The sequence below is a fragment of the Salvelinus fontinalis genome, chromosome 23 (genome assembly GCF_029448725.1).
Source record: "Salvelinus fontinalis isolate EN_2023a chromosome 23, ASM2944872v1, whole genome shotgun sequence".
NCBI lineage: Eukaryota > Metazoa > Chordata > Actinopteri > Salmoniformes > Salmonidae > Salvelinus > Salvelinus fontinalis.
This window is the reverse complement of record NC_074687.1, coordinates 44,843,975-44,868,975: the sequence shown is the minus strand read 5'-3', so window position 1 is coordinate 44,868,975 and position 25,001 is coordinate 44,843,975. Positions and strand designations below refer to the sequence as shown.

The window sequence follows — 25,001 nt, the reverse complement described above, 5'->3', positions numbered from 1 at the left end:
ACGTTTTTCAGTTATATATGTATAATACTCTTTTACTGCTTTCGTAAGGGAAGAATCACAATTTTAAAAAATTCTTACAATCTGATTTGGGAAAATAGCACTGAAGTCTATCTACTAAAAAAACGATATTTGAGACAAGAATGAAAATCTTCAGTTTTAATAGTGCAGCATAACATTAGAAAAAGGACTTTACGCAATTTCACCAAAGACTCTTAAAAGAGCCTGTGATGATAGGCTAAACTACGATGATCACACTTAGATAAATCTGTATACATCTTTTTAAAAGAGATCCATTAATAAAGGACAGGAAATTATCAAAACAAAATCTGATTGGACAGAGGAAAAAGTCATCCTTCCCCCAAAGTACCTGAGAAAGAAAAAAACAACCTTCATACGATATACGCACATTTCGTAAGAACCGTTGAAAAAAATACATTTTTTAAAAAACCTTTTAAAAACATGAGCTTTGAGAAAATATATACAATGCACTTATTGATGGGCGAGGTGCCAGATGCATAAGAGACTTCAACATGGATGATATGCGGGGAAATCTGATAAATGTTTAGATGGGAAACAAATTATCAACTTTCGTAGGATGTATAGTTCCAGAGTGGCTGGGTTTTTCGCAAGTAAAAATAGGCTACAGGAACCACATGTTTTAAACATCCAAATATATCTCACGGCTGGTTTCCTTTGTGCATGAATCATAGCTGATGGTAATAAGAGCTACTGGCTAGGGTAGATGATTATTTTATTTTTTTACAATGTGAAAGTAACAACCGAGTTGGACAAAGGTAAAACATGCACTTGATGGGCTGAACTTTTTTCCACTTTACAGGGCAAGTTATTACTTCCTGCAGTTAGCTCAAGTCATAAAATGTCTTCCATCCACAATGGGTGCTGGGCAAACACTCCATAAAGTTCTGTACACAGGTTGACAGCTGGTGGAATAACATTGATAACATGCCCATTGTCATGGTGTACATCAAGGGTTACAGAAGAGACAGTTCACTTTAACCGATCAAACATGTGTTTAAGTCAAATAAAATCAGCAATAGAATAAGGGTGAGTGGGTGATTGATTTGAATTTCATGTGCTGATCAAACAAAATGTGTCTAAAATACAATTGTTGGACATAGAAACTCTATTATAGCATAAAATTGTCCGTTTTCAACAGGTGAAAGATATTCAATCAGATCAGGTCCCCGTTCGTAGCTCTGCAATACCCAGCAAAGTGGTATGAATAATCTCAGATGCAATAACATTTTCTATTTACGACTATGGGAATCTAATTGGATGAAAAATAGTGCTTCTGTAACATACTGGAAAATCCATGTACTTGGTCTGTCTTAAATCCTTTTTAGTGTCAAAACAGTCAAGACTTTAAAAGAACAAAAAACATTGGAGTAAACCATTTTTCGGAGAACACGAAGGCCAGATACTCAGAGGGTCTTTGTAGTAGTCATTTTTCAAAACACAAACTAAAAAGTAAGAATACTTCATTCGAATTTCATGGCGTAGTACAGTATTTAGACCTGTTTTGAGATGGTTACTGTTTTCGGTTGGAAAGGCAACAGCATTATAACTTCTGTATAGCAGCTTAGCTTAGTCGAGGGGTTAATGTTCGTTCCCATTCTAACACACAAAAGGCTTCATCACAGTTTGCCTTCATGATCCAGCATTACCTGGCTGCCAGGGGCCAGAGATGGAGAGATGTAGAATATGGGGGAGAAATCAAATGCGGTAGTTCATAGGCTGTAGTGCCGTCTCCTACTCTCAAACTTCTGAGACTGCTTGTTCACAGGAACTACTACTCTGTGTCTCAGAGTAGCAGTGCTGATCAAGGGACAGGTGCTCCCTGTCTATATAATCTTATTCATTATGATCTAAAAGGCAAAATGGATCCTTTATTAATACTTTAACTCTGAGACTATTTGTGAATACGCCCAGATCTCTACATCAGATGTGTAAATCACCTAATAGCCTGATGATCAAATCCATGACCGACTTGTTCCACCCATACTATTTCTACATTAACGAGAATTAATTTTGCCTGCTCCCAAACCTACTCCTGTGAACAAGCAGCGACCCTTTCATTGTTAAAAATCGCTGCCACGGGAATAACAACCTTGCTCTTCTCCTTATGAAACCACTCTGTCCGATTATTTAAACGTGTGCCATTTGAAGTGGCCACATGACACTATGAATCATTGATAAAAAGGCCGGCACCTTCAGAACCGTCAAGTTTTTCTTTTTACACATTCAACACAGCAAAACACACAATCTCAGTCAATGACGAGTCGCATCAACGCTGTACAAAGTAAAAAGAGTTCATCTTGTAGAGATGGAGCGTCAATTCCACACGGCAGAGAATAAATAGGTTGAATAAGAGGCACTGGGGATAGTTCAAGGTCTCTGTTTGGTTGCTTCAAGATTGTCACTTCAGCAAGCCGCTCCGCGCTGTATTCACGATCTGGTGAGAGACAGAAAAAGGTGAGAGAGTACACCTTGGTTTTCTATTGGAGACAGATGTTTGCAGGTCTCACTGACTTATTCTGATATAAAAAGGGAGATCTGAAAGACTTCCATTTCATGTGCCTGTTGTTCACATTGTCATATTTTTTTATCTTGCCGATATCAGGTCGTTAGATGCCCCACGGAGGGTCTCAAACGCATTGTGACTAAAGCTGTGTTGCCTGTCTACCGGAAGTTGATGCTGTTGCTATGCAACTTCTTGTTAGCATAGCTTGTTAGCATACAACTTCATTAACAATATCCATTGAGAACACACACCTATACCACTTAGCTAAGCTAAGAATGACGTGAATAATCAAGTCATACGCTGGGTAGTTAGATAGCATATAGTTAATATACTAGTAAGTTCTATATATTAGTAGCCAACTAACGTTAGGATGGTAGCTAGCTAACATACCGGTACATAAAAGCAACTGCTGTAATGATATGCTACGTGCTTCGTAAGGCTAGCGACGCTAACAAATTGCCAGACAACGTAACTTCTTTGAAAAGGCATTACTTTAATACATTGCTCAACATTTACTTAATATTTGTCATAATTAGTTAAAGCAATGAATTTCAATACACGGACTTCGGCTGCAAATCTTCCACCATTTTCTTAAAATCTGAAATGTTGTGAAGCCACGCCCATTTGCTGAAGAATTGCATTATGTGCTCCAAAAGTACAGAAATAGTGTAAACTGCTTGTATACTTCGTATTTTGGCGAATGTATTACGACATTATGGAACTTTTGGCATTCTAACTATATCCATACTATGACCAATAAGCATACTACATTCTCTATTTACGTCACAAATAGAACGGTTAGTGCGGTTAGTATGAGTATTCAAACACAGCTTAAGTTGTCATTGTTGCTATGAAAACCACTGACAGCCTCCAGCTGGTTGCGTTGAGAAAAAAAACCTTGCTACATCATCATCAGCATAAATCCAGCAGAATACTAGCTGCATGTCTACCTTGGTAAAAGGGGGAGGGTATTTATCAGACAAATCCTGGATAGTCTGGAAGCTCAGAATAAGTACTCAATGGTTAGCTCTAATACAGCATTCACCAACAGCACATCTACGAGACACCATGTCTTCATTTAAAATGTATTGAAAACCCTTAAAAGGGAAAACTAATTACATTTTTTCACATGGTGAAATCCAGATCCCTTGGAGTCTTATCTAAAATATTTACTTGATGATCATCCTAAGTCATGTCCTTCCTCTCTCACGCAATACTGTGTCTAAACATTGAAGTAGATAAAAGCGAGACAGATGTTCAAAGACAAACAAATTGCATGATTATAGGAAGTGAGTTAATCCAGTGTTTTCCTGACGATAAGTGGCAAATATCATTGGACAAAGAGCAAATACTTGTGTCTGTTATCAAATCAAATGTTATTAGTCACATGCGCCGAATACAGTGAAATGCTTACTTACGAGCCCCTAACCGACAGTGCAGTTTAAAAAAATAGAAGAGATAAAAGTAACAAGTAATTAAAGCGCAGCAGTAAAAAATAACAATATATACAGGGGAGTGCCGGTACAGAGTCAATGTGAGGGGGCACCGGTTAGTTAAAGTAGTATGTACATGTAGGTAGAGTTAATTAAAGTGACTATGCATATATGACAAGAGAGTGGCAATGGTGTAAAGAGGGGGGAGGGGGGCAATGTGAATAGTCTGGGTAGCCATTTGATTAGATGTTCAGGAGTCTTATGGCTTGGGGGTAGAAGCTGTTTAGAAGCCTCTTGGACCTAGACTTGGAGCTCCGGTACCGCTTGCCGTGCGGTAGCAGAGAGAACAGTCTATGACTAGGGTGGATGGAGTCTGACAATTTTTATGTCCTGGATGGCAGGAAGCTTGGCCACAGTGATGTACTGGGCCGTTCGCACTACCCTCTGTAGTGCCTTGCGGTCGGAGGCCGAGCAGTTGCCATACCAGGCAGTGATGCAACCAGCCAGGATGGTCTTGATGGTGCCTCTGTAGAACCTTGTGAGGATCTGAGGACCCATGCCAAATATTTTCAGTCTCCTGAGGGGGAATAGGTTTTGTCGTGCCCGCTTCACGACTGTCATGGTGTGCTTGGACCATGTTAGTTTGTTGGTGATGTGGACACCAAGGAACTTGAAGCTCTCAACCTGCTCCACTGCAGCCCCGTCGATGAGAATGGGGGCGTGCTCAGTCCACAATCATCTCCTTTGTCTTGATCACGTTGAGGGAGAGGTTGTTGTCCTGGCACCACACAGTCAGGTCTCTGACCTCCTCCCTATAGGCAGTCTAGTTGTTGTCGGTGACCAGGGCTACCGCTGTTGTGTCATCAGCAAATTTAATAATGGTGTTGGAGTCATGCCTGGCCGTGCTGTCATGAGTGAACAGGAAGTACACGAGGGGGCTGAACATGCACCCCTGGGGGGGGCCCCTGTGCTGAGGATCAACGTGGCGGATGTGTTGTTGCCTACCCTTACCACGTGGGGGTGGCCCGTCAGGAAGTCCAGGATCCAGTTGCAGAGGGAGGTGTTTAGTCCCAGGGTTCTTAGCTTATTGATAAGCTTTGTGGGCACTAAGGTGTTGAACACTGAGCTGTAGTCAATGAATAGCATTCTCACATAGGTGTTCCTTATGTCCAGGTGGGAAAGGGCAGTGTGGAGTGCAATAGAGATGGCATCATCCGTGGATCTGTTAGGGCGATATGCAAATTGGAGTGGGTCTAGGGTTTCTGGGATGATGGTGTTGATGTGCCAGCCTTTCAAAGCACTTCATGGCTACAGACGTGAGTGCTACGGGTCAGTAGTCATTTAGGCAGGTTACCTTAGTGTTCTTGGGCACTATGCTGGTCTGCTTAAAACATGTGGGTATTACAGATACGGACAGGGAGAGTATGAAAATGTCAGTGAAGACACCTGCTTGTTGGTCAGCGCATGCTCGCAGGACACGTCCTGGTAATCCGTCTGGCCCTGCGGCCTTGTGAATGTTGACCTGTCTAAAGGTCTTACTCACATTGGCTGTGGAGAGCGTGATCACAGTCTTCTGGTACAGCTAGTGCTCTCAGGCATGTTTCAGTGTTATTTGCCTCGAAGCGAGCATAGAAGTAGTTTAGATCGTCCGTTAGGCTCATGTCACGGGGCAGCTCTCGGCTGTGCTTCTCTTTGTAGTCTGTAATGGTTTGAAGGCCCTGCCACATCCGACGAGCGCCAGAGCCGGTGTAGTACGACTCGATCTTAGTCCTGTATTGTCCCTTTGACTGTTTGATGGTTCGTCAGAGGGCATAGCGGGTTTTCTTATAAGCTTCCAGGTTAGGGTCCCAGCTCTAGCCTTCAGCTCAGTGTGGATATTGTCTGTAATCCATGGTTTCTGGTTGGGGTATGTACGTACGGTTACTGTGGGGATGATGTCATCGATGCACTTATTGATGAAGCCAATGACAGATGTGGTGTACTCCTCAATGCCACTGGACGAATCCCGGAACATATTCCAGTCTGTGCTAGCAAAACAGTCCTGTAGCTTAGCATCTGCTTCATCTGACCACTTTTTTATTGATCTAGTCACTGGTGCTTCATGCTTTAATTTTTGCTTGTAAGCAGGAATCAGGACAGAATTATGGTCAGATTTGCCAAATGGAGGGCGAGGGAGAGCTTTGTATGCATCTGTGTGTGGAGTATAGGTGGTCCAGTTCTTTCCCCTCTGGTTGCACATTTAACATGTTGATAGAAGTTAGGTAAAACTGATTTAAGTTTCCCTGCATTAAAGTCCCCGGCTACTAGGAGCACCGCCTCTGGGTGAGCATTTTCTTGTTTGCTTATGGCGGAATACAGCTCATTCAATGCTATCTTAGTGCCAGCCTCTGACTGTGGTGGTATGTAAACAGCTACAAAGATTATAGATGAGAACTCTCTCGGTAGGTAATGTGGTCTGCAGCTTATCATGAGAAACTCTACCTCAGGCGAGCAATAGCTTAAGACTTCCTTTCGATATCGTGCACCAGCTGATGTTTACAAAAATACATAGACCAGACGGTGCTGTTCTATCCTGCCGGTACATTGTATAACCAGCCAGCTGTATGTTGATATTGCCGTCTTTTAGCCACGACTCCGTGAAGCACAAGATGTTACAGTCTTTAATGTCCCGTTGGTAGTTTAATCTTCCCAATAACTCGTCCATTTTATTGTCCAAAGAATACAAGTTTGCGAGCAGAATTGAGGAGAGTCGGGGTTTATTAGATCGCCTCCTACTCTTCAGAAGGCAGCCCGCTCTCCGGCCTCTCTTTCTCTGCCTCCTCTTCACGCAGATCACTGGGGTCGGGGGCCTGTTCCCTAGGGTATCCATGTGTATGTGTGTATATAGTGCGTATGTTATTGTGTGTGTGTGTGTATGCATGTGTCTATGTTTGTGTTGCTTCACAGTCCCCGCTGTTCCATAAGGTATTTTTTTAATCTGTTTTTTAAATCAAATTTTACTGCTTGCATCAGTTACTTGATGTGGAATAGAGTTCCATGCAGTCATGGCTCTATGTAGGTAACCTCAGGTTGTAGCAGGACATAGAAAAAATAAAAGTTGTGTCTCCTTACCCTGTGACTGGCTGGTGGATCACGAGCAGAAGCTTTCGTTGTCATGGGAGACAGTGTGTAAGGGAATAAGGCTTTCACACTGTTCACTGTCCTCTGGCAATCTGAGGGAAGAGGATTATCCTTATCATCATGACCATGATCATAAACACTACCTGAATGGGAACAACTAGCATTCAGATAAGAACTGAGTGCAATCACAATATATCAAATTAGCGCCATAAACGCGAAATAATTTAAATACAATCCCAGCAAGCCTAAAGGCAACCAACACTATCCATTGTCCTGGATTCAATGGGGCACATTTCAATTTGGGCAAATTTAAGTGTGTGTGTGTATACACAATTCCTGTGAAAGTAAAACCTTACAAAGCATTGGCCAAGTAAACAGTAGGCAAAAATACAAAGAGTAGCGTGTTTTTCCCAATACCTTTGAATCCGATGTTTCGAGCGGCATATGAAGGCAAACACTCTTCGTAGCCCCACCATGACGGGGTCCCAGTTGTTGTAGTGGCATAACAGAGTGGCGATGAAGAAGGAGAGGAAGACGGGAACCGCTCCAGCGAAAAACAGCCAGGAGAAACTCACCTGGGGACCGAAATATAGCAGTAAAGAATGTGATAGCTGCTTACATAGTATACCTATAGATGTACAGCAAGTGCCGGCTGCCTAACAGTGGGTCAATAACATTCCAAAACTTGCAATACAGCTACATGTATAACAATCACCACCATCTCAGAAGGATGGCTTCTTACAAGATGAGTGCATTGTACTTGAACTTCAGTGTTACTAGCTAGCATGTACTGTATTTAAGAAATGAGAGTTGTTGACTTGACATCTCAACAGACTGGATATCCAACATCAGAAGCCTGGGAGTTGTCTAACTATTGCCACAAAGAAATATGCTATTTTTAAACTTCAAATGATGCTATATCCCATGCAGTCTACTAAGGGAATAGCTTCTAAGGTTTCAAAGTTAGATCCCCACAGGCAGACAGACAAAACTCACTCATAACCTTGCTAGATGAAGCCCTGTCATAAAACTCATTACGCTAAGTGCCATGTGACAAAGCATCCATCACAAACCAATTCACAAACCAATTCCACTTTATTTGACCTATAAACTGACTCCACCTTTGGTAGAGCAGCCATGCTCAAGGGTGTGATAGCAACATAGACATGCAGTAATAATACTGCCCCCTCTTACCTTCTGCATGCATATGTCTGCTATGATGGACAGTGGGATGGTGAGGCTGAGGGCCAGAGTGCCTATGAGGGAGGAGGTAAGGAAGCAGCCCCTATGGAGAGAACACACAACATTATATTGAACACACAACAAGGTTACAATTAAATCAAATGCAAAAAAGCTCCTCTTATGCAATAAATAAAATTGTATCACTTGGCATAACTCTGCATATCACACTATAGCCCAGTGGTCACCAACAGGTCGATCTCCTACTGCGCTGGCCAATCGGATTGCTCAAATCACCGTGCCTACAGCTTCCACGACAAAAATTGGATACCAGCCTACTGAGATTTCATAACTTTTAAAACCATGACCAGAGAAAGACTGTTCATGAATACAGCAAAGAGCTGCTGTTTTTAGGAGTGAGTTCATGTCTAGGTTTTTATTGCAGCCCCATCAACACTGTTTTTATTCAACATCATTACATAACATGCTTCTCCATACTTCCACTCATGCTGCAGCTGCAATGAATGAGTAGCCAAGTATCGATAGGCCTGCGTTTTTTTATATTATTATCAGCGTGTCGTGTCTATTTTAATATTGAGGAATATTTCACTTTCTTTGCTCATAGGAACAACTTGAATTTGTGCATGACGCAGATGCGGTCTGACTTGAGTTTCACCATCAGGTGGAAGACTGTCCCCTCTCTCTGGTCAGTCTCACCGGAGGAAAGGAAGGAGAGAGCAGGGACCGTGAGAGGCGGACCCTCTGCTGCTCTCTCCCCCCTCTGCTGAGACTAATGCCGTGTTCAAAACAACTGGGAACTTCAAAATCTCCGACTTCCAACATTCAAGACAACTGAACTCTGAAAAAAACGAGATCCGACTGGACAAAAAAGTTTGGAACGGTCATCCAACTCGGAATTCCAAGTCAGAAACTCTGGCATCTTTCTAGAACTCCGACCTGAAGATCACTGACGTCATGATTTGACCTTGTTGTTCCCCCCCCCCCAGAGTCCAGTAAAATAAAAAAGCTTACAGCACAAACCTCAATACTACAGAACAGTTTTTATTTTGGTAACGTTACATTATCTATTTTATTAATATGAGCGGTAGATCTCGACTTGCTTTTTGACTGTGAAAGTGATCTTGACTGGTGACCACTGCTTTAGACAGAGGGACGAATCTTAACCAGAGATATGTGTGGCTAACTTGCATTTTGGTGCATATCTCATATTCACATCAATGCATGATTTAAGTACAAGTCCAAGTTACGCACACATATATAATTTTCCGATTCAAGATACGCGTTTCTGCACAGTGTGTGTTTCTGCAGTGTGAATAGCAGAGTGGACAAGGAGTAGTAAACATATGTGGTCATTCAATCAATCAAACCATCCATTCATCAACCGAGACGCACCAGAGCCAGAGGAACTCGGAGAGCACAGTGCCGATGAGGCCGTTGATGAGGATGTAGGTCCACACTAGCTTGCTGGGCAGCTCAAAGGCCTCAAAGCCTGTGTAGTGAAGCACAAGGAAGCCTGGCCATAGGAGGAGCAGGTTGAACAACCCCACAAATCCTAAGAGACACAAATAAGAGAAGATCACTACTGTATTAATACTGATATGTTGACATTTAGCGCTATTTGCAGGTGAAAATGTTATTACATATTACAAACATTTAATTGAATATAATTACTGTATACACAATTCAGGATCATTATATGGAGTTATATCAGTGAAGAAAAGACCATCTGAAAATCAGCAACAGACCAAGCTGCCACACCAGACTCTAGTAAGATGTTTAAGACCTAACTATGATCTACTTACCAAAGAACATAGGGATGTCCAGCTTGTCCTCCCGGTCCACCTTCCTCTTGATCATGACGATGTAGACGGCGTACAGCGCAGCCCCAGCCAACGACCACAGGGAGCCTGAACATTACACGACTTCATCATGTTATGTTATGCTAATAAAAACCCTTCCTCATGGTTTCTCTCCAAATGTTTTTTCTGCAATGCAAGCAAACGTGACATCGAGGCATGGCCTGCACGTCTAGAGAGGATTTAATGCTTAAATAATACATTGTATTTATATAGCACATTTCTAGGACACAAATCAAGTACGGTGCAAGGCATGACAAATACATACAATATGAAGTGGGATAGAAAAGTAACAGGAGGAAGGGAAAAAGACAAACAAATACAAAAAGGTTTTGAGGAATGATGTTTATCTGGAGCACTTCTATCTCTCATTGTTACCTGTAGCACCGTTCCCATCGGGGCTGTCTATGCTGGAAAAACTGACCAGAGCCACTCCTCCCATGCTATGGGGAAAGGGACCAGACAAACAATGTAACTACAGACAATAGTAAGAAACCAGAGTAACTACAATAATTCAGCTTATGTCATGGCTTACCTCAGAGCCACAGCTAAAAGCTTGGACAGAGTAAAGCGGTCACTGCTGTTACTGGGAAATACGGCCGCCAGGATGAGGGTGAAGAGACCTGGTGAGACAAATACCAGCGAGAATACCAACAACCTGTGTAAGGTGACATGTTGAAATACCCCTTCTGTAGTTATCTAACATCGTAACATTTCTTTGCAACAAGTTATTCCAAAGGAACAATACTGACTTTTTTTTTCTCTTTTTTTAAAAATTAGAAACATCCATGTTTTTTTCATTGTAAGATCCTACATGTAAAATTAGCTGTGTAAAGTCATATTTAGTCTACGGACTCACCTGAAGTGGAGGACAGAACGTTCACTATGGCAACCGGAGTGTCAGACAGGGCCTCTTGGTAGGAGAGGTTGGCTAGGAACCACTGAGGGAGAGCAGGAGGCAGATACGGGTCAGCATGACACTTTTAATGTGTGATTGGTAGATTGACGATTACTCATGTGTGTAGATTTCCCTCAGCTCTGAGTCATTGCTCATGTGGGAAATGAGTGATGATACAAAGATTTGTTTACAAGCACAAAGTTTGTAAGATAAACGAGTTCAGGATTCTGCATGCATAATGTGTTAATTTACACTATTCACGAAGGGCAAACCACAAAGCCATGACTTCTTGGTGAGGGGGGGGGGTCATTCCACCTCAAAAAGCACAAGAAAGAGGTTTGACACCCGCCATCTCAGATTGTTCTTAAATCGTTTCTGTAGTTAGAAACAGATAAAATTAGCATTCCTGTAACATTTTATTGAAATATAATTTGATCTCTGAGAAATTAAGAAAATTGATCGCACCCAAATTGGCTACTTTCAATGTTAGGATTCATATAATATTCAATATATTAAAATAACGTCCGATTTGGACCTCCAAAAATTCTAACAATGAGTAAGACCTGATGATTCCAAAGAAATGGTAAAAAGCCACCCACGGAACCCACCCGCCAATCCCACCCTAACAATGAGTATATACAGCCGTGGCCAAAACTTTTTTTCAAATAATGCACCATGTCTATCAGAAAACTATTGAAAAAATATTTTGGTATCCACATATGTCTTTGGTTTACAGTTGAACAAAACAAGAATAATTTACAACATCTTAGCTTATTCCACAAAGAAGTCCTAAAATGACCCAGACAATATTATTGGCACCGTCTGGAAGTAGTTACAAATAATTCGATTTCAAGCAGGTGATTCTCCTCTACTTTGGAATTAAACTCTCCTGGGGTGCCTGCAATATAAAAAAACACTAATTCAAACCGTTTTAATAGAGAAAACGACTCATTCTTCCTGTTTTGTGTCACTTTGTGTGTACCGCAATGAGCATGGAGAAAAGAAACACAGAATTATCTGAAGAGGTCAGACAAAAATATATATATTTTTAAGTGTTTTTTATTTTATTTAACTAGGCAAGACATTTAGGGACAAATTCTTATTTACAATGACAGCCTACCGGGGAACAGTGGGGCAGAACGACAGATTTTACCTTGTTAGCTCTGGGATTCGATCCAGCAACTTTTCAGTTACTTGCCCAATGCTCTGTCCACAAGGCTATCTGCCGCCCCATTGTAGCCAAACATGGACAATCTCGAATCTCCAGAAACCTTGATGTTCCGGTTTCCACCGTACATGTTATCAATATGTTTAAGGCCCATGCCTCTGTAGCCAACCTCCCTGGACATGGTTGCAAGAGACAACTTGATGGAAGCGAAGGATTGGTGGAGAAAGCACCTCGATCAACTGCCACACAGATTCAAGACATTCAGACCCAAGTTAAGAGAGTTAACTCGCACCATCCGACACCAACTCAATGAAAGGGGGTTATATGGTAGGAGACCCAGGAGGACCCCACTGCTGAGAGAGAGAGATAAGAAATCCCGACTGCAACTTGCCAAAACACACCTGAACATGCCAAAATCCTTCTGGGATAATGTGCTGTGGACAGATGAGACCAAATTAGAGCATTTTAGTAAAAGCACACCATCTCTATGTTTACAGAAAAATAAATAAAAAATAAGCCTTCAAAGAAAACACCTTCCGTACAGTCAAACATGGAGGAGGTTCAGTGATGTTTTGGGGTAGCTTTTCTGCCTCTGGCACTAGGTGCCTTGAATGTGTGCATGGCATAATGAAATCAGGAGAACACCAAGGCATTTTGGAGCGCAATGTCAGACCAAGTGTCAGAAAGATGGGTCTTTGTCGAAGGTCACGGGTCTTTCAGCAGACGCCCAAAACACTTTAAAAAGCACCCAGGAACGGTTCAAGACGAAAGGCTGGACTGTTCTGAAGTGGCCAACAACTTGTGGAGAGATCTGAAAACAGTAGTCGGGAGAAAGCACCCTGGGAGAATTGGGCCAAATTGCCAGTACAGAGGTGCAGGAAGTTCATCGATGGCTATAGGAAAAGCTTGATTGCAGTTATTTTGACCAAAGGCTGTGCAACAAAATATTAAGACTCTAGGGTGTCAATAATTTTTTCAATGCCATTTGTTTATTTAATGATTTAAATTGATATATTAAGTTCTGAATCAAAAAAACGTTCTGCAATTTTAACAGTGAAATAAAGAATTGTGGAGACCAAGTACTTCGGCCAATTTCAACTTATTTGTTGTGAAAATTGTGAGTTACTTGAAAAAAGTGCAAGGGTGCCAATATTTTTGGTCACAAATGTAGTGTCAGTTCCCTATGTCTGACAAGTAGTATGGAGCTGCGGCTCAGAGGATTCTTTTTTCATCCTATGTAATGTATTCCCAGTGAGTTTGGTGATGTTAATATCCCCTGTTCAGAGTAGAGGTCGACCGATTACGATTTTTCAACGCCGATACCGATTATTGGAGGACCAAAAAAAGCCGATACCGATTAATTGGGCGATTTTTTATTTGTAATAATGACAATTACAACAATACTGAATGAACACTTATTTTAACTTAATATAATACATCAATAAAAATCAATTTACCCTCAAATAAATAATGAAACATGTTCAATTTGGTTTAAATAATGCAAAAACAAAAGTGTTGTAAAAGAAAGTAAAAGTGCAATATGTGCCATGTAAAAAAGCTAACGTTTAAGTTCCTTGCTCAGAACATGAGAACATATGAAAGCTGGTGGTTCCTTTTAACATGAGTCCTCAATATTCCAAGGTACGAGGTTTAAGGTTGTAGTTAATATAGTATTTATAGGACTATTTATCTCTATACCATTTGTATTTCATATACCTTTGACTATTGGATGTTCTTATAGGCACTTTAGTATTGCCAGTGTAACCGTATAGCTTTCCGTCCCTCTCCTCGCCAATAACTGGGCTCGAACCAGGAACACATCAACAGCAGCCACCCTCGAAGCATCGTTACCCATCGCTCCACAAAAGCCGGGTAACTCCCCTCTGCAAGGGGAACAACTACTGCAAGTCTCAGAGCGAGTGACGTTTGAAACACTATTAGCGCGCACCTCGCTAACTAGCTAGCCATTTCACATCGGTTACACCAGCCTAATCTGTGGAGTTGATAGGCTTGAAGTCAATAACAGCTCAATGCTTGAAGCACAGCGAGGAGCTGCTGGCAAAACGCACGAAAGTGCTGTTTGAATGAATGCTTACGAGCCTGCTGCCTACCACCGCTCAGTCAGACTGCTCTATCAAATATCAAATCATAGAATTAATTCTAACATAACACACAGAAATACGAGCCTTTGGTCATTAATATGGTCGAATCCGGAAACTATCATTTGGAAAACAAAACGTTTATTATTTCAGTGAAATACAGAACCGTTCCGTATTTTATCTAACGGTTGGCATCCCTAAGTCTAAATATTACTGTTACATTGTACAACCTTCAATGTTATGTCATAATTACGTAAGATTCTGGCAAATTAGTTTGCAACGAGCCAGGCAGCCCAAACTGTTGCATATACTCTGACTCTGCGTGCAATGAACGCAAGAGTAGTGACACAATTTCACCTGGTTAATATTGCCTGCTAACCTGAATATCTTTTAGCTAAATATGCAGTTTTAAAAATATATACTTCTGTGTATTGATTTTAAGAAAGGCATTGATGTTTATGGTTAGGTACACATTGGAGCAACGACAGTCCTTTTTTGCAAATGCGCACCGCATCGATTAAATGCAACGCAGGACACACTAGATAACCTCTACCGAGTACCTAACCCGGATTCGGGAGCACCCCCCACCCCCCCCACACTGATTAGCATCGCTAGCATAGCGTCACAATTAAATAGTAGCATCTAAATATCATTAAATCACAAGTCCAAGACACCCAATGAAAGACACAGATCTTGTGAATAAAGCCACCATTTCAGATTTTTTAAAATGTTTTACAGGGAAGACACAATATGTAAATCTATTAGCTAAACACGTTAGCAAAAGACACCATTTTTTTACTCCAACAGTTTTTTCCTGCGTCAGTAGATATCACTAATTCGACTAAATGAAAATATATATAGCCACTAACCAAGAAACAAATTCCTAAGATGACAGTCTGATAACATATTTATGGTATAGCATAGTTTTTTTTTTTTAAATGTGCATTTTTCAGGTATAAATCACAGTTCTACATTGCAGCTGCAATCTGATATAGTGCTGATGCAGCCAGAACAATTACAGAGACCAACGTCATATAACTAATTACTTGTCTTAAAACATTTCAGAAAAAATACACAGCGTACAGATATTGAAAGCCCAACATCTGGTGAATCCAAACAATATTTCAGATTTATTAAATGTTTTATAGCGAAAACAAAATGTAGCGCTAAATTAGCATAGCCACGCCAGCCAGAACCAGCTGGGCGCGCCCGACCAGTTCACATGCACGACAGATATATGAAATAACATCGTAAATTGGGTCTTACTATTGCTGATCTTTCATCAGAATGTTGATAAAGGTGTCCTTAGTCCTGATGAGTCGTTCAAACCATTCACAATGGCAACTTTCCCTCTTCATTTAGCATAGGTACTGGTCGACTAGCACGGTTCTGTCCAAAGTTAAAAAACTCACAGAACGGAACACGGCAAAACTCCCGAAAAAATTCAAATAATCTGATTAAACTATATTGAAAAAACATACATTAAGATGATATGGTCACATGTATCAAACAAACTTCGAGACGGAGATAGTTTTCATCCGTAACGGCAGCATAACAAAAGACAATTGCACCTCTAAAACGCGCGTTTCAGAGAACCGGAAGTTGTCGGTCACGCTAAAGAAATAGGTCTTATTTCACGTCAGTACAAGATAAACAAAAAATTTCTCCTCTGACGTCTTCATGACACCCAGAGGAAGACGAATGAAGTGTGTTTCGGGTCATAGGTGGCGTGACCATATATAGGCAGAGCGTTGAAGCGAGCATACACATCTTGCAATCTTCTTCTTGCTCAGGGAAAGTGCTGTCAAATGACTTATGTTTCACTCAGAGACAAAATTGAAACGGTTTTAGAAACCATAGCTTGTTTTCTATCCAATGGTATATGGTTATATGCATATAGTAACAGCAATAATTGAATAAGAGGCAGTTTAATCTGTAGAGGAAATTATGCTAATGCGAAAACAGCACCCCCTGTATTCTCAAGAAGATAAACTAGTAATATCATCAACCATGTGTAGTTAGCTAGTGATTATGATTGATTGATTGTTTTTTTATAAGAGAAGTTTAATGCTAGCTAGCAACTTACCTTGGCTTCTTACTGCATTCGCGTAACATGCAGGCTCCTCGTGGAGTGCAATGAGAGGCAGGTGGTTAGAGCGTTCGACTAGTTAACTAAGGTTGCAAAATTGAATACCCGAGCTGACAAGGTAAAAATCTGTCGTTCTGCCCCTGAACAAGGCAGTTAGCCCACCGTTCCTAGGCAGTCATTGAAAATAAGAATGTGTTGGGGCAGTATTGAGTAGCTTGGATGAAAGGTGCACAGAGGAGCCCAGAGTAAACGGCCTGCTCCTCAGTCATAGTTGCTAATATATGCATATTATTATTGGATAGAAAACACTGAAGTTTCTAAAACGGTTTGAATTATGTCTGTGGGTATAACAGTACTCATATGGCAGGCAAAAACCTGAGAAGTTCCACTTCCTGTTTGGATTTTTTCTGAGGCTGTTTTTCAACCAAGCTCCCATTGACATTACAGCGAGATATGGATGAGTTTTCACTTCCTACGGCTTCCACTAGATGTCAACAGTCAATAGAACTTTGTCTGATGACTCTAATGTGAAGGGGGGCCGAAGGAGACAGGAATTAGTCACGAGCTGACCATGCTTTGACCACGCGCATTCACGTGATAGGCAGCTCCGTTCCATCGCTCAACTGAAGTCAATCTAATTCTCCGGTTGGAACGTTATTCAAGATGTATGTTAACAACATTCTAAAGATTGATTCAGTACATCGTTTGACATGTTTCTGACTGTTATGGAACTTTTGGACATTGTCATGTTATAGTGGACGCGCTTTGTGACTTTGGAATTGTTTACCAAATGCGCTAACCAAAGTAGCTAATTGGACATAAATAACGGACATTATCGAACAAATCAAGCATTTATTGGGGACCTGGGATTCCTAGGACTGCATTCTGATGAAGTTCATCAAAGGTAAGGAAAATGTATCATGTATTTTCTGGTTTCTGTTGACTCCAACATGGCAGCTAATTGGGCTATTGTTCTGAGCGCCGTCTCAGATTATTGCATGATTTGATTTTTCCGTAATTTTTTTTTTAAATCTGACACAGCGGTTGCATTAAGGAGAGGTATATCTACAATTCCATGTGTATAACTTGTGTTATCATCTACATTTATGATGAGTATTTCTGTTGAAACGATGTGGCTATGCAAAATCACTGGATGTTTTTGGAACTAGTGAATGTAACGCACCAATGTAAACTGATTATTTTATATAAATATGAACTTTATCAAACAAAACATGCATTTATTGTGTAACATGAAGTCCTATGAGTGTCATCTGATGAAGATCTTAAAGGTTAGTGATTCATTTTATTCTATTTCTGCTTTTTGTGACTGCTATATGTCGCTGGAAAAATGGCTGTGCTTATTGTGATTTGGTGGTGACCTAACATAATCGTTTGTGGTGCTTTCGCTGAAAAGCATATTTGAAAATCAGACACTTTGGTGGGATTAACAACAAGATTACCTTTAAAATGATATAAGACACATGTATGTTTGAGGAATTTTAATTATGAGATTTCTGTTGTTTGAATTTGGCGCCCTGCACTTTCACTGGCTGTTGTCATATCGATCCCGTTAGCGGGATGCAGCCATAAGAAGTTTTAACTGACTTGCCTAGTTAAATAAAGGTGTAAAAAAAAGATATAATTCGGCCAAATCGGTGTCCAAAAATACCGATTTCCGATTGTTATGAAAACTTGAAAATCGGCCCTAATTAAATTGGCCATTCCGATTAATCGGTCAACCTCTAATTCAGAGAAATTAGTCACTGAAGTTGTTAGGTTTATGTTCTATCCTGCATCCTGATATTACCAGGTCTGACCACTAGATGGCACTGTTCTGGGTGTTTGTTTTTAAAGAATTGCATTGGATATGTGCCACAAATGCAAAAAAGTTAGCATTTGAAACAATGGGCAGGTAAACAAAACCAAAGTATGGGTGACATGTCTGGTGAGTATGCAGGCCGTGGAAACCTGGGACATTTTCAGCTTCCAAGAATTGTGTACAGATCCTTGCAACATGGGGACGCGCATTATCATGATGAAACATAGGTGATGGCAGTGGATGAATGGCACGACAATGGGCCTCAGGATCTTGTCACGGTATCTCTGTGCATTCAAATTGCCATCGACAAAATACAATGGCTTTCAATGTCCTTAGCTTATAACAGCTCATACCATAACCCCTCCGCCACCATGGGCTCCTCTGTTCACAACGTTGACATCAGCAAACCACTCGCCCACAAGAGGCCATACACGCTGTCTGCCATCTGCCCGATACAGTTGAAACCAGGATTCATCTGTGAAGAGCACACTTCTCCAGCGTGTCAGTGGCCATCGAAGGTGAGCATTTCCCCACTCAAGTCGGTTATTATGCCGAACTGCAGTCAAGTCAAGACCCTGGTGAGGATGACGAGCACGCAGATGAACTTCCCGGAGACGGTTTATGACAGTTTGTGCAGAAATTCTTCAGTTGTGCAAACCCACAGTCAGCTGTTTGGGTTGCTGGTCTTAGACAATCCCGTAGGTGAAGAAGCCAGATGTGGAGGTTCTGGGCTGACGTGGTTAAACATGGTCTGCGGTTGAGGCCGGTTGGACGTACTGCGAAATTCTCTAAAATGATGGCTTACAGTAGAGAAATAAACATTAAATTTTCTGGCAACAGCACTGGTGGACATTACTGTAGTCCGCATGTCAATTGCATGCTCCCTCAAAACTTGAGGCATCTGTGGCATTGTGTTCTGTGACAAAACTGCACATTTTAGAGTGGCTTTTAATTGTTCCGAGCACAAGGTGCACCTCTGTAATGATCATGCGGTTTCATCAGCTTCTTGATATGCCACACCTGTCAGGTGGATAGTTTATCTTTGCAACAGAGAAATGCTCACTAAAATTTGTGTGCAAATTTGTGTGCAAAATTTGAGAGAAATACATTTTTTGTGCATTTAGAAAATGTCACGGATGTTTTAGTTCAGCTCATGAAGCTAACACTTTACATGTTGCATTAATATTTTTGTTCAGTGTAACTTCATTTCTCAGAGGTCCAATTTTATTTCTACAAAATAATAATCTTATCCGTTTCTAACTACAGAAAGGATCTCAGAACAATCTGAGATGGTGGGTGTCATGACTTGCTGAAATGACATGGAACGACTCTGGGGGTGTTCTTCAGCAAACACACTGCAGCAAACACACTGCAGCAAAATTAGTAGTACTACCAGCAATAACTCATCAATGATAATAATAAACTTTGTAGGTAACTCACCTACTACTAACAGTTAACAGTAATGTGACAAGTTTAACTATTTAGATTAAGTTGACAGACATTAAAAATAGAAAAAAAGACTTTATTGCCTTATACATTTGGGTTTTGGTTCAATTGCCTATACTCCAAAGATGTATTTAAGATACTGACTTTTCTTCCTCCAACTTAATACGGAGGTGCCCAGCTAGTATACTAAAGTTCGAGAGACTACCAATTCAGTAAGTCTACAGACACAAAACAAGTTCTCACACTCTGAAAATGTGACTCACCACAAAGCAGAAGAAGAAGCTGATCTTGGCCACGTCGGTGACGGTGAACTTGCCCACAGTGCGGAGCACGGCCTCCTGGTCCTTGGCGGCGGGGAAGGACATGCGGGACAGCTTGGCTTCCAGGGCCTGTGTGGACGGGAGCTGGCGTACCTCCATGATGTTGCTGAAGCGCACCCGCTGTTTTTTAGAGGCTGAGAGGTGGGAGGATGGAGGGGTGCAGAGAGAGATCAGCATTTTAGGCCTTTGTGTCTTTGTATAAGAAGTAAATGAAGTGGTAGCTAGATGGATCACAGCATGACAAATGAAATGAACGAGACAATGAACCCTTCATCTAACGCATGCTTTTATTCTACTTATGTAAAAAAGCAATGAGTGTGAGTATTTAGCGCTCATACAATGAGTATTTAGCACAGGCGTTTTCTAAAAACCATCCGGTGCCCTATACTGGGCTTTTGGCACAATAATAGCATGGGATTGAATGGGGCAGCTTTGATTGGACACTTGAAAGTATAGGACCCTGAAAGCAAAAATGTACGTAATCTCCAAATGTACTATAATCATTCTATAACGATCAACACAGACAGAGCAATATGTAATCGTTTCATAATGAGAAACAAGAGAGGACACTAAGCCAGAGGGTCACTCAAAAGGTCAGACCCAGTTCTCATGAGACAACCTTTTCTTTCACATTATTTATCAACTCACTCTCATGGGTCAAACTTGATGGCCATCACATCTCACAGCTCATCAGAAATACTACACCAAACATCTCGGTTAGATGTAAAATTACGCAAAGACGACATCCTAGGCAAAAACATCAAAATGACTTCGATTTCTTGATTCGTTTTTAGATTCATTCTGATTAAGTATATACTGGCTATTTTGTTGCTATGGCATCTCAAGAAGGACAAACGGTAATATTGCCACGTTTTTCTAGATTTTCAAGCGAAGGTCTTTTAATGGAGTATGCGAGACAGAGACGTTAGCTTCGCCTAGCCGAGTTCTGCTAGAAGCAAACCGAACCTAATATGTGGGCGCCTTAAAGGTACATTTCATGGCTGCTCTATTTCACTATATATGTCTACATATCATATGCGCCATAAAAAGGTTGCACTTTCTCACTACACGCATATACGAGCGTTTCTGCATCCACCAGTAGAAACGGGCCAGCTACATTTCCTGGTTGTAAGCAAACCACAAAGAGAACAGCCCCGTGGAGGTGTATCGAATTGATGTGAGACATATCAAAATGTCTGTTTGTAGCCAGCACTTTCAGCCAGAGGACTTCGAAACAGAACAGTAATCTCAACTGATGGGGTTGCCATGTCATCAAACTTTGAAAAGTGATGCTATTCCATCGCTGTTCTCCTTCACTTCAAAGAGGAAGGCCAACAGCCAACATCAGCCAACATTAGCGCAGTATAAAATAAGTCAAACTGAGGTAACGTTACCTGGTTAACGAACTACATGTGTTTATCTAAACCAACATCTAGCTAGCGTTCATAAGACGCTGGCTAGACATTCCAAATAATATGAATGTAATTAGCCAGCTGCTATCTGGTGATGTAACTTTGCAAGTTAACCTTAGCTTCGTTAGGTTACATTAGCTCGCTAGCCAACTGCCGCATAACTAACATTGTGTTCTATTTAGAGTCCGATCCCATCAACACCTGCAGTGGCATCAACATCAAGCTCAGTACCAGGAACATCTATCACGTAAAATCTTACTAAAATCGCACAGAAAACAGTACCGGAGCGCCAAGTCTAGGACCAAAAGGCTCCTTAATAGCTTCTACCTCCAAGCCATAAGACTTCTGAACAATTAATAAAATGGATACCGGACTATTTACATTAGATAAATTTTTCCATGACTCAATGATGAAGAAATAAATATACTGGAGCTAGGCATAAACATAGTCCGTGTCTTGTCATAGCTGGTGTGTTTACAAATGGGCTACAACTTGTACTGTAGTTATCTCTGTATTGTGGAGGCATAGTTGATTGAAGGCTTGGAAGACTAAATTTGAGAAGAGGCAGTAATAGTAAGGAGCTGGTGTGGGTGACTGACTGGTGGGTATTGTGTTTGAAGGATAGTATGCATGAGGGGAGTGGGTGGATATAGTACCTTGTTTGAGTGTGTATTGATGGCAACGCCCATGGCGGCATTTTCTGAGCTAGACGCACCAACAACACATAAAGCCTCACATAATTCTGCCCCAAAACAACAAAAATGTCTCTCAACCAATGGCATATGGGCTTTTTAGGTGAGCGCTGATACCTCCCTGTGATGAGCAGTGCCCACTTTGTCAAAGGCGCAAAATATTTTTCTTGTCCATTCCCAGCCCGCCTCTCCAGGGTGCTGTTAGGAGAGGTCGCAACGGCACTCCACCAACGTTCCGTCTCAAAAATAATCTAACATAAATTATGTAGCAGATAGAGTATGTGGACTTTTCTGTAGCCTACAGGCTGGAGATAAAATGTAATGAGATGGACACTTCATACATCATGCAGGTTTCTCCGATCAAATAGCCTAACCTAAATGGCGCTCAATCAAAAGAAAATGCGCTGTAATGTTAACATATCCTAAAAAGAGGACAGGTCAAAGTAAAATGGACAATCACAACAATGAGTTTAACCCCATTGTCATGATCAGTGGTTTCAAGTTTTAATCTGTATTTTTGACAAGCTGATCATAGCAAAGAAGAAAATACTTCTAAATTTCCCACTGTGTAAACACATTGCAAATAGGCTCATGATAACTCCTGATAAAATTGGGTAGCTGATATTAAGAGCTTAATTAGCCCAATTGATTAGTCACAGGAATCAGGACCAATAAAGACAATGCTACAGGCGGTGGGCCTACCACATGGATGGGCATTCATAAACTGTAGGCTAGTAAGCATGGACCGATGCCTTTTAGATGTTTATTTTTGTGCAGTTTGGACCGGCCTTGATTTCCACATCCACAGACATTGGTTTTTGGTCCAGTCCGGACCAAACATGAACCAATCACAGATATCTATGTTTGGTTCAAATTGTGTCTGGTCTGGACCAGCCTTGATTTGGCCCCCCAAATTTTTTTTTTCCAACTTTCATTCAGAACAAAAAAATTGCCTGATTTCAACAACCGGGAAAAAAGTATTTTTCAAAGTCCGGAAAAATATATATTTTAAACATGAAAAATACTTTTTCACCTTTCATTCTGAACCTAAATCGAACAAAACTTCAATGTCATTTTGGTACTGGGACTACTCTAGTTTTGCAGGGGGCCTGCGTTTTTTGGTTTCGCCTTGGGCGGCAGAACAGCAAGGACCAGCCCTGATTGATGGGAACAAAGTAGTAAGATGTTGGCTAATCACTGACTACTGTGTGTCCTACAGACTAATCCTTCTGCTGCTGCTAATGACCTTGACACCAGTTTTAGTAGTACAGCGCCCGTAGACCCGTAAAATAAGCTCAACCTCATCTGATTTTGAAACAAGCCAGGACAGCCAAAGGTATTTATGAAAGCACAATACCCTCAAACAAAATAGCCATTATGAACTGGGTGGTTCAAGCCCAGCATTATGTTGGTAAACCAGTTTAAAAATAGCAATAAGACACATCGGGGGCTTGTGATATATGACCAATATACCATGGCTAAGGGCTGTGTCGTAGCACTCCGTGTTGCGTCGTGCTTAAGAACAGCCCTTAGACGTGGTATATTGGCCATATACCACACCCCCTCTGCCTTATTGCTTAAATAAACTAAACTATCTACAAGACAAGATCTCCTCAAACATTTTACACCTTTGCAGTCAGTTCTTTGGCATGGGGAGAGGGGCTGTTAGTATACTCTCCTAGCCAATTCACACTGTAGGTGATCATACACAACTAGACTGTCTACAAGTCCCCCTCAAACTTCTCACATATTTGCTAACAGCCCATTTCAATGCCCCATTATTGACTGAGTATAACCAAACACATAATAGTCTACTGTACCCTTTTTTGTGTACAGATGAACATGGTTAAGTGTATGGCTACACATCAGTCTTCATGTTTTATACATCCTCATGATTAGTCTTCAGGTCAAAGCAGTGGGTGGTGAAGAACATCGCCAAAGCCTGCTAACCAGCTGGCATTACCCAAAACACAAGAGGTTCAACCAGTTGAAGAACATTCTGGAATCTGCCTGGAACATTCAACCAACACAACATCCATATTCAGTTAGACTGATGTAGTATAATATAGAATGCCTAGTATGCTCACAACTGCATTGCGGTATAGACATTGCTAGCTGTTGTACATAATATTTTGTGTGTACTGACAAGTGACTAAATGATTCCGGCTGCATCTGAAACCAATCAAGTGTTGACTTCAACTTCAGGATCATGTCATTGTGATATTCATCAAATGTATTTGGATAAACTAGCTACAATCTTATTGCTAAATCAAATGACAGGGAGTTGGTTAATCATTTAAAATAATTTGTTGGCAAGTAAACATGTTTCAATAAAACAGTAGATTAGTCTGTCAATATAGCATATAAGTAGACATGGCTTGTAATCAAGACAGCGTTTATTTGCTCTGGAGACAGATGAGTTTACACAGCAGTATGCAGGAACAGTTATGGCAATGTATGACATACAGTAAAAGAAAGATACCATTAACGCTTATAACACTAGTTCTAAAAAGGGAATACTTGCATATGGTGTGTTTGGGTGCTGCAGTGAGGTGTTCGGAGTCACTTTGACACAAGGAAAGATTGTAGTTAGGGGACCTTTCACATCTCCTCTTGAGAGTCAACTTCTTTGTGTCCAAGCGGTATTGTCTGTGAGAGAAAGACAAAAAACACTATTAGACATTCATAGGCAATCACTGTGTACTGTTTGTATTCCTACTGTAGCAGCATGGTGTAGAATGAGACATCCCACAGACACACACTAGCTAGCTAGAACACACGGGTATAGTTACTCCAAGACTAAAGAAAGCCAAAGTAATTTCTTTACTCTCTGCCATCATCATCAAAACACTTCTCCAGTTTTGCTCTTAATGACAGGCACTGAGGCTAACTAGGCTAGTTGGTTAA

General features: G+C 41.0%; 1 protein-coding gene and 1 long non-coding RNA gene across 2 annotated transcripts in view; one reads left to right on the top strand and one right to left on the bottom strand.

Annotated features, from left to right (window-relative positions):
• Positions 1 to 141: 141 nt before the first annotated feature.
• Positions 142 to 25,001, bottom strand: part of LOC129821390 (solute carrier family 35 member F5-like) — a 34,018-nt gene continuing 9,158 nt past the window's right edge. The window contains exons 8-17 of the mRNA XM_055879020.1: positions 19,934 to 20,124; positions 11,011 to 11,092; positions 10,687 to 10,774; positions 10,530 to 10,594; positions 10,098 to 10,202; positions 9,688 to 9,847; positions 8,290 to 8,380; positions 7,513 to 7,670; positions 7,087 to 7,187; positions 142 to 2,473 (exon numbers count right to left, since the gene is read on the bottom strand). Coding sequence (XP_055734995.1) covers positions 7,106 to 7,187; positions 7,513 to 7,670; positions 8,290 to 8,380; positions 9,688 to 9,847; positions 10,098 to 10,202; positions 10,530 to 10,594; positions 10,687 to 10,774; positions 11,011 to 11,092; positions 19,934 to 20,124 — 1,022 coding nt within the window. The 3' untranslated portion in view covers positions 142 to 2,473; positions 7,087 to 7,105. The remainder of the gene's footprint in view (positions 2,474 to 7,086; positions 7,188 to 7,512; positions 7,671 to 8,289; positions 8,381 to 9,687; positions 9,848 to 10,097; positions 10,203 to 10,529; positions 10,595 to 10,686; positions 10,775 to 11,010; positions 11,093 to 19,933; positions 20,125 to 25,001) is intronic.
• Positions 20,921 to 21,678, top strand: LOC129821391 (uncharacterized). Its single transcript, XR_008754304.1, has 2 exons — positions 20,921 to 21,374; positions 21,585 to 21,678. It is a non-coding gene; the product is annotated as an uncharacterized LOC129821391 (long non-coding RNA).